The 11,266-nt window shown below is 17.0% G+C and overlaps 1 protein-coding gene across 1 annotated transcript; it reads right to left on the reverse strand.

The window, feature by feature from the left end:
• Positions 1 to 219: 219 nt before the first annotated feature.
• LOC135144898 (pre-mRNA-processing factor 40 homolog B-like) lies at positions 220 to 10,582 on the reverse strand. The gene is made up of 16 exons (XM_064077026.1): positions 10,522 to 10,582; positions 10,388 to 10,455; positions 10,186 to 10,322; positions 9,983 to 10,130; positions 9,746 to 9,882; positions 9,447 to 9,591; positions 7,607 to 7,639; positions 6,788 to 6,901; positions 4,717 to 4,802; positions 2,244 to 2,355; positions 1,340 to 1,435; positions 919 to 1,038; positions 788 to 871; positions 623 to 701; positions 413 to 540; positions 220 to 351 (listed from the first exon to the last, which is right to left on the reverse strand). The coding sequence occupies exons 2-16, from the start codon at positions 10,418 to 10,420 to the stop codon at positions 220 to 222; spliced, it is 1,584 nt and encodes a 527-aa protein (XP_063933096.1). The 5' UTR covers positions 10,421 to 10,455; positions 10,522 to 10,582.
• Positions 10,583 to 11,266: the final 684 nt, after the last annotated feature.

Here is an 11,266-nt window from a genome sequence, read left to right on the forward strand (position 1 = left end):
GTATGTAAGTTTTCAATTTTATTAATAACCGCCTATTAAAATAATTATTCTTTTTAAAATCTTTCATTTTTCTAATAAAAAGGGAAAAAAGTTTTTAATATAAAAATTACGTAAAATCTTACAAATTAAAAAAAAGTCACTAAAAATACAATAAAAAAAAGTTTGAATACTTTTTTATGGTATTAATTTTAATTTATAAATGAATAATAATAATAATAATCACAATAATAATACTTTATGAAAGCAAAGCTTAATATTAATGGGATCCAACACTTTACTTCGCTCATCTGCGGCGATGGCCTCACAAAATTTATCAAGCGACGTTTTGTGATCCATTTTAAAATTCATTTCCTATTGATCCAATAACAACACGTATAAAGTCATTGCCAAAAGTTAAAAGCAGAGATTCCACCTTTATAATGTCCTTAATCACGTGCATGCACGCGTGTAGCGTTTCCATCAAATCAGCGACGTACAATTTGAATAAATCAAGCGTGGTAGTGCCGAGATATTTCAGAGGCGCTTTTGCTCGACAATCGTCTGGCAAAAGGTACCAATGAAACAAAAAATACCATTAAAAACTGCCAAAAGAAGTATAAACATTCATGAATAATAATGAAACCCTTTATCAAAGGAAAAATCTCTTTCCATTTGCTGATAGCCGTGAGCACACCTCGATCCTTTAACTCATAAAAAAGCGCCTATAATAAGTAAACTGGTTGAGAAAAGGGGGCGGACATGTGCGATTGGCCAATAAATTAATGTATAACAAAAACAAAAAAACTACCAAACAACTTTCTCTCGCTTCTCTCGCTTCTCTGCGTAATAATGCGCGGGCTTCTCTGCGTTGCGCTTCGTACTCCTTTTCTTTCTGTAATAATATGAATATAAAAACAACAAACAATCAACGTCAAAAACCTCTTTGACGAGGTCTTCGTAAGCCCTCAGCATGTCAGCGCGGTACTCAACAGCATCCATGGCCTTCAACCACGAATCACTTTCGTTATAAAGTGGATGGTTTCTGTAAAACTCCGAAATCTACCAATAAAAAAAGACAATACAAAAACTTTTTACATCATTATCCAATTAAAACGCAGTCTTTAAACAAACAAAAAACACGTACATCCTTTATTTTAATGAAATAAAGAATCAAGATTAAAAGTTTATATATCAAAAAGTATACTAGTCAATGTTAATTGGGTTTACCATTTCATTATAATCCATAAAAAAATCTACAACTTATAAAAAAAAGGCATTTATATTTCCAACAAAAAAAATACAAAACATACTGAATTTTTTTACCCAACAAAATATATAAATATAAAAGTGAGACAAAAACCATGCTCCAAGTGGTCGTAGGAGTTACCGGGCAATGCGCACGGAGAAAACTTTGAAACTTATTATAGTATTCCTCGTGCTTGGCGCGCATTTCGCCCTATCAAGGGAGTCAACAAATAAATATCAAAAAAAATAGAGGTTTCCAAAAAAAAATTTTTATAAATATTAATAAATAGAATTATAAAAACCTGTAAGATATGTATATAATATTTTTTATTATTTATAATTATTTTTATGTAAAAAATTTTCTACTATATATTATTACTATAATAATAAAAAAGATTACAAAACCATATAAGAAAAATAAAAAAAAACAAAAATTTTTATATAATAAGAATTACAAAAATGTATTCTTATAACAACTTAAAAAATACATATGAAAATATTAAATATTATTATTAACTATTACTACTATAAAAAAAGTTTTCCTACCAAAAAAATATTTATTTTAATTAATTAAAATAAAGAAAACGAAACCATATAAAAAAAATTAAAAAGTCTTATAAAATAAGAAGAAATAAGTATTCTCATAACAGCACAAAAAGTTGAATATAAAAATATAAATTAATTAATAATATTGAATTTTAATTATTAAATTTATACAATAAATAGAATTTTAAATATATAAATTTTATAATCTTATAAGTTATAAAAAGATTAATATTTTTTTATATTCACAATTATTATTATAAAGAAATATAAGAAAAGTATTTAAAAAAAATAAAAAGTTTTATAATATAAAAATAGAAATAAGTATTATTACAAAAACTTTATATTTACAATTATTATTATTATAGAAAAAAAATATAACAGAAGTATAATAAAAAACAAAAAATATACCGTTTTATAAAAGTGGTAATAAAAATATAAGAAAAGTTATATAAAAATTATTATTATAATCAAACCCGTTCGGCTCGTTCTTTATCGGCCACGTAGTCTTCATAAATTTCCTTGCAGTCTTTTTCACTATTAACAAGTTTATATTCAGAAGAGTCTTTCACTAATTCATAAACTTGTCTACATATATAAAAATTTAAAGTTTAGTGAAGTTTATAAGTAAAAATAGTAATAATAAACTTTTACTAAATACAATAATATGTATATAAAAATTTACTTAAAAATAATAATAGTTTAGTAAAAGTAAATAAAAAAGTAAAACCTTTTTTAGGTATATAAGTTGTATATAAAAAGTATACTTAATAAAAATATATTTGTGAAAAGTTTAGAAAAGTATTAAGTAAAAAAATAAAAAAAATAAACTTTTATAAAAATAAAAGTAACAATAAAAATAAAATTAGTAGAAGTTTATTATAAATATATATATAAATAAAAGTACAATTTTTTACTATAAAATCTTTGTTAAGTAAAAAATATAGTTATAAAAAGTTTACTTACTAATAATAATAAAAAAAGCTTAGTAAAAGTATTAAAAAAAATTAAAAAATAACCTTTTTCTCTAGAATTAATAATAATTGGCATATAAAAAGTTTACTTCACAATAATAATAAAATACTTATAAGTTTTTTTTTTAGTAAAAAAAAATATAAAATGGAAGATTATATATAAACACTAATATATAATAATAAAAGTTATTAACAGAATAATAATAAAAGATTTTACTTATTAATAATTAACTAATAAATATAAAAAACTAAATAATATATACAAATACTAATACTAATACTAATAATATTAACAATAATAATAAAATTTATATAAAATAAATATAATAATAATTCTACTTTTAAATAATAATAATAAAAAGGCATAATAACAAAAAATATAATAATAATAAATCAAGAATATTTAATAAATATTAATAAAAAAAAAAAATTGTAAAAAAAAAAGTTTCTATTTAATAGAAATATAATAAAAATATAAATTTCAATAGTAATAATAATAGTAGTAAAAGTTTTATCAAAGTTTTTAGGAGTAGACATAATTTTCTATAATAAATATAGTAAGTAATAATAAAAACGAGACATGGAAATAATAAAGTAATCACTAATAATATAAAATAAATAAAATGATATAATAATTTTTATAAAGATAAATAAATAAATAATAAATAATACTATAAAAATAAAAATAAAAATTTTTTTATAAAAAAATAAATAATAAAGTAAATGACTATAATAATATTATTAAATAAAAATAAAAAAAATTAATTCTTTTTTAATTAACATAAATAATAAAGTAAATTCATAAATAGATTATAATAAAAAAAAGTATCTAATAAAAAAAATAAATGAAATAGTATAATAAGCAAAAGATAAAAGTTTGTTTAATATATAAAAAAAAATAAAAAATTAAAAAGCTGCCGAAAATATAAAATATATATTTGCTATAAATAATAAATATAAAAAAAACCAATAAATATTATATATAGAAAAAAAATAATAAATAAAAAATATTTAAAGTTTTAGTATAATTATAAAATAATAATAAAAGTAAATTAGCGAAAAAAAATATTTTTCATATAAAAATAATAAAACTTGAAAATAAAAGTTTTCTTATATAAAATATATAATAATTATATTTTTTTAAATAAAAATAAAAACACTTCAAAGCTTTTACATGTCAGCCATAAAATGTAAAAGCATAAAAATATTATAAGAAAATTTTTATTAAAAAATAAAAAAATATATTTTTTATGAATTTAAAAAAAAAATAAAAAGTTTTATTTACGATAAAAGTAATAAAGGTAACTTGGCAAAAAAATATTTTAAAATATGTAAGAAATTGCTATAAATAAGAATATATGAAAGTAATTTAATATTGTAAAAATAGTATTATATATAATAATAATAACACTTAAAAGTTTACAAAATATATATAAAAATCTGAAAGTTTTATAGTAAATATAAAAATGATAATATTTCTTATATAATAATAATAATAATTAAAAGTTTTATACATATAAAAAAACTGCTATAATATAAATAAAAAAATATAAAAGTTTTATAAATATAAAATATTTTTTATATAATAATAATAATTAAAAGTTTTATATATAAGAAAAAACTGATATAAAATAGAAAAAACAAAAGTTTTTTAAAATAAATAAAAGGAAATTGTTTTTTATTAATAATATAAAATAATATTTTTTATGTAATAATAATAAAGTTTTCGTAAATAAAAAAAAAATTATAATAAAACATTATGCATAAAAGTTTTTTTAAAAAAGTAATAAAAAGGTCATATAATAAAAAAAACATAAAAGTTTACTATAAAAAATAATTATAAGGTTAAAAAAAAATATATTTTTGGTGGAAAAAACACAAAAGTTCTTTTATTAAATATATATATATAAAAATTGAAATCTACCAAAAAGGAACGAATCAGAATAAAAAAAGTTTCAAAAAAAATAATGAAAACCTCCATCGCATGTGATGGTTGAGTTCGGCGTGCTGTTCTAAATATTTCCGGAAGTTGACTTTCAGTTCCCGAAGTTTTTGCCGAATCTGAACAAAAAAGATAATAAAAGTAAAGAATAGTTATAAAAATTTACATATTATTTTTATTAATATTTTATTATAAATAATAATGTTGTTAAACTTAAAAATTTTATAGTGAAAAAAATATTTAATTACTTTTTATTATTTATACACACTTAATAGTAACTATATCTTTAGACTTCATTATTTATTATTATTTTTTATTTTTTATGAATATTAATATTTTATTATAATAAAAACAATATTTATCAACTTTTATTTATTATTATAATAATAATTATTATTAATTATACTCCATTTAATATTAATATTTTATTTAAAAATCTTAATGAAAAAAAAATAAAAAGTAAAATATATTTTTATTATTTATTATTATTTTTTTATATAAATCATAAATTTTATTATAATAAAAAATTTTAAAGTATTACTTATTATTATTACACTGTTAATTACTATTAATATAATTTAATTATGTTATTTAGAAAGGAATAAAATAAAAATTATTTAATAAAACAATAATTATTATAAACTTTATTATTATTTATTAATATTTGTTTATATAATAATAATTATTATTTAAAAAAATAAAATATATTTACTGTTTAATTAATCATTTTTTATATAAATATTTACATTTTGTTCTATTACATATTTAATAACTTTACTTATTACTATTGTTACACATATAAATATTATTAATTAAATTTAATTTATTTACTTATTTAGAAAAAAATATAATAAAAATTATTTAATAAAATAAAAGTTATAAAAAAATATTAAAACATTTTTTTTATGAATATAAATATTCATTATTGATTAAAATAATAATTATTTAAAATAGAGAGTTAAATATAGTTACTATTTATTATTATCATTTTTTAAAGATTATAAATATTTTATTTTAATAAAAAACATTTCATAACTTTTACTTATTATCATTATTACACTAACAATTATTAATATAATTTAATTTAATTTTATTGTTTATAAAAAAAATAAATATTTAAAAATTTTTATAGACTTTATTATTTATTATTAATTTTATTATAAAAAGAATATTTAAAACTTTTACTTATTAATCATTATACTTTAAAGTATTATAAATATTTTACTTTCAAAAAAATAAAAAGTAGTTTAATATTATTATTATTATTATTAAATTTTTTTAATTAAAAACAATATTTATTAAAGCTTAGTTGTGATATAGTACTAAAAAAAAAATAACAATAAAAAAAAGGGTAAAAAAAAATTAGACTTTATTATTATCATTTTTATAGATATTATTATTTTATTTAAATAAAAAATAATTTATTGCTTTTATTTATTATTATTATAAAACTTATAATTATTTTTTTTTAAAGATAAAAATTATAGTAAAAATCAGTTTATTATTGTGATTCCTAAATATTTCTTTAATAAAAAGTAATTTATTGTCATTGTTATTTATAAATGTTTACTAGTTTATTAAAAAAAAATAATTAATATCTTTTTACTTGTGAATATTGATTTTTATTATATGTAGTAAATTTCATTTAAAAAATTAAAAAACGTATAAACTTTTTTATTTATTTTTTAAGTAATACAAAAAATTATTACTATTTTTTTAAGTAAAGATATTTTATTATTAGTATACTTAATAAAAATTTTCATAAACTGATAAATATTTTATTATAAAAAAATTAATATTTATTATTTTTTACTTATCAAAATTTCATTTCCATTAAAACAATATTTTTCTATTTATTATTATTATAAAACTAATAAAAAATATTTTTTTTTAAAAACCCCAATTTAAAAACTTTTTTATTACTTATTACTAAAATTAAAAAATATATTAATATTTATATTATTTTTATTATATACTATAAAAATTTTCTTTGAACAGTGAAATAATATTTATTTAGATTATTAATAAAAATAATATATGAATAGTTTTCAAAATAAACTAATTAATTTTTAATAATAACAAAAAATATAAAAAAATAGCCAACTTCATCTTTTTCTTCTCGAGCTCTTTCGTACTTGTATTCGTTAAAACACTGCTTTTTTTCTTGATAAGTTTTCAACGCGTTAAATCTTTGATCATCTTGAATAAGTGGAATAACCTATCAAAACACACATAGTTAAATCTAGCCAATCAAAAAAATTTAAATTATATAAGGTTTCAAAATTGAAAAAACATAAACAATTTAATATTATGAAATAATCAGTACATTTTCCTTTATAATTATTTTCATTCTCAAGTTAACAACATTAATTTTTGTTATTTTTTTTAAAATATTCCTTTTATTATAACAATAATAGAAAAAAATACATTTTTTAATATAAATGTTCAAACTTCTTTTAATAACTCAAAAAAAGCATATACTCATTTTTTTAAATTTCCACCAATTATATCAATTAATATAAACTTTATTGCTTCATATACCCTTTTCATTGGTCAATTTTAAAATCTTCAAAAGACGAATAATTATAATATTTTCACTTTTCAAGTTAAAAATAACTAAAAAAAGGTTCATAGAAACTTAAGTTTGTAATAAAAATATATTAGTTTTATTACTTTTCATATATAATATCCATTATTATTTCCAAAAAATTGATATAATTTTTTCTGTCAACTATATAAATATTAATAATACTTGGTAATTTAAGTAATCCAGTGTTATAATAAACTTTAACTATTATTATAATAATTTTATAATATATAATAATTACTTTAATAAATTTTAAAAAATTATTTATTACATAAAATAAAAAAAATAATACTACAAATCTTTAACCAAAAAAATAGTAAAAAATAAAAAACTTACACTATCAAAAGACTTTGTGTTGGACGGAATGTTCTAAATTTTTGCGTAATATTCATAATAAATAGTAATAATAATTATTAATAAATCTTTATTTATTATAATGATATTATATAACAATGTAAAAAACAAAAAAATCTCTATATGAAATAAAACTGAAGAGAAATTTTTATTTAATTTTAAATACATATATAATAATAAAAGTTATTAATAAATGATTTTATTATTTAGATATATAATATATAAAACGGAACTTTTAATAAAGAAAAATGTAATAACGAAACTATAAACGTCTATAAATAAAATAAAGCCGGAGAGAAACTTTTAGTCCTCTTTCTTAATATTATATATTAAAAAAATTAGAAAATATATGCAACAAAAAGTTTATTTTAAAATATAATTAAAATAAAAATAAAAATCTATAACATATATAAATGGAACGTTTATTCTAAAATATTATAACAAAAATATAAAAATCTATAAATAAAAATGAAAGAACTTTTACCAATTTTTTTTAAAAATAAGTAAGAGTTATTTATAAGTTTTTTAAAAAAATAATAAAATTTTTATTACTACAAAAATAATAAAACTTATATAAGAAAGAACGTTTAATAAAATGATATAAAAAGTAAAAACTAAAAGTAATTTTTATTAGTATTAAAAAAAATTTATTAAACTTGTAGGTAAATCTTTTTAATATATAAAAATTATTTAATCTTAATAAATTTATGTAATAATAAATTAAAAGGAAAAGTAAAAAATACTTTTACAAAAATATGAATTTACTTATAAAAGTTCGTAAAAACATATAATAAATAATAAATTTTTTATAAATCATTTTTAAAAAAAAATTATTTAGTAATAAATAAAAGGAACGTATCTTAAACAAAATAATATTTAAGTTATTTTTTTAAATATAGTTACTGTTAAAAAAGACTCAAAAGAAAATAAAAAAATATCTAATAATAAAAAATATTAATAAATTTTTTAAATTAAATTTTTTATTATAAAAAATTATACAATTTATAAAACGAAGCGTTCATATATAAATAATGTACAAAACGTAAAAATATTTAATATATAAATATGAATTTAATTATAAAAAGCTTTAAGAACTAAAAAGTAATTATGATCATTTTCTTTTAAAAATAGAAGTTTTAATTAAAAAAACTTTTTGAAAATTATTGATTTGATAAAGAAATTATTTTTAAATAAAAACTTGATAATTACAAATTTTATAAAAACTTATAAAAAATTAAAAATATTAAAATATTACTAAAATAAAAGTATAATGAAAAAATTTATAATAACAAAAAAATAATAAAAAAAAATATTTTACAATGAAAAGTTTTAAATTATAAATTTTAAAAATAGAAATTTTTTTAATAAAATTATGAGATGAATTAATATTAAAATAAAAATTTTGAAACAAAAACTTTTAAAGAAATAGTAATTTAATAAAGAAAATATTTAACAATAAAAAATTTAAAAATTACAAATTTTAAAAATTAAAACTTTTATCAAAAAGTTTAAATACAAACTTTAAAAATTCAAAATTTTATAAACTATATTTAAATATGAAATTGATATTAAGTTAAATATTAAGACAAAGAATTAAAAAAAATTATAAAGTAGTATACAATAAAAAATTTAAAAAGAAAAAAATTTAGAAAATTAAATTACTAAATTATTAACATTAAAAAAATTGTAAATTAATATATTTAACAATAAATAAAGTTAAACATAAAAACATTAAAAAACATATCAAAATAATAAATTCATAAAAAATTATTTTAGTATGAAATTTTTAATTAAAAAATTTAAAAAAAGGCTAGAGCCTAACTTTATCTCTTAAAAGTTTCTTCAGTGCTTGTTTTGCTTCTTCTTTAGTTGCATAAAGAAATTCTCTTTCAGAAGCAGAATCTTTAGTTCCGTCAGAAATTTCAGAAATCTCAACTTGTTCCACTACCGGAAGAGCTTCCTCTGGTCTAAAAAAAAGATAATAATTAAAAATAACTAAATAATTATAATTATTTCTAAAAAAAAATAATGACAAAGAAAATAATTAAATTTAAAAAAGTAAAATCTGACAGGAAATAACAATAAACTACAGCATTATTAGCTCTGAAAAAAATTAGACACTTTTTTATTAAAGAGGCTTTAATTTTTGCTAATTCAGGGGGTTCAGTCCAAACAGAAACTTTAGTTTCGCGATTATAGTAATATTTCTTTCCACTTTCTGAAGTATACTCTTTCCAAACACAATCAGAAAGTAAAATCTATTAAAGAAAATTAAATAGAAAATTTAAATAAAAAATTAATAATTAATATAAAAAAAATAAAAATTATCACTATAAAAGTATTATAATAAAAAGAAACTTCTTCGCGAGTCTTCATCTCTGCTGGCTTTTCCCAGGTTGATTCTTTAGTGATATTATTATAATAATAAACTTTCCCTTCCGGTGTTTTATGCTCAGACCAAACCGTTTTTTTATCTGAATTGGCGAGATTTGTTACTACAGGAGAACTAAATTATAAAAAAAAGTTAAAAAGAAAACACCGCTGATAGCTTAGTTATTAACCTTGAAAGTTGTACGCTAGAAGGGACAGCAGTGGGTAAAGTACCTCCCACTACTGACATGAGAGGAGGCATAACGCCAAGAGGCAGAGGAGCATTAGATGGAATTGAAAGTGAAGAAGAAAGGCCTCCTAAGCTATTCTACCAAGGGAAAAAGAAAAAAAAATTATAAAAAAAAATTAAGCAATATATAATTGTAAGCAAACCTGATTAGGAAAGGTAAACGGAGTGTTATACATTATATACTTTGGTTTCAAGTTAAAAAAGGGTTACACTTGTTAAATTTATAATTTAATTAAGGACTAAGTTAAGATTATTTTAATAATAAGCAGTTCAAAACCTAATAGACTCGTTTCCATCTATTAAAATTTCAATAGCAGTAAAATATTAAACCTTCTAAAACAAAATAAATTAAAAAGCAAAAATCTCAAAAATAAATTTAAAAATGTAAAAAAAATACAAAAAAAAATGAGAGCACAAAAATTTTTAGTAAGCAACTTTTACATTTTCATGAGCGCGTGCATACTAAAGCCGTTGGTGCGTATCAAGCAATGCAAAGCTTCGCGTTGTAGTGGGTTACCTTTTAGTTTTCTACCAGTCAACAGATGTAGATATTCGCTGAAAGTTCTTTTTTGCTTCTGTTTATTTCGTTCTTTTAATATTTTAAATCTTTTTAAGTTTTTTTTTATTAATTTATTAATATCTTATTTTTTTATAAAAAATTTCATATAGTTGAGAATAAATTAAATTTTTATTTAAAAACGAGTTTTTTATTAGAATTTGAGCTGATTACTAAAAATATTTTTTTTAATTGCATTTTTTAAAGTTTTAAAGATTTTAGTTTAATAAGTAAACTCCTTTATACCTTATGTTTCAGAATGTACTAAAGAATCGAACTTTAAATAAGTTAAAAAGCAAATTTGCAAAATCTTTATTTAAAACTAGGTTGAAGTATCCTAACAATCTTATTTTAATAGCTAACATTTACTTAAACAAATAAAGTTTTGTTAAAGAGTTCACCCAATATAAATAAATTTAGAGTTTTTATGCAGTGTCCATAACTGGTTTTATATAATGTTTTTAAT

Source organism: Zophobas morio, unplaced genomic scaffold, assembly GCF_036711695.1.
Source record: "Zophobas morio isolate AGI-343-1 ecotype UQ-CSIRO unplaced genomic scaffold, CSIRO_AGI_Zmor_V1 ptg000110l, whole genome shotgun sequence".
NCBI classification, from domain to species: Eukaryota; Metazoa; Arthropoda; class Insecta; order Coleoptera; family Tenebrionidae; genus Zophobas; species Zophobas morio.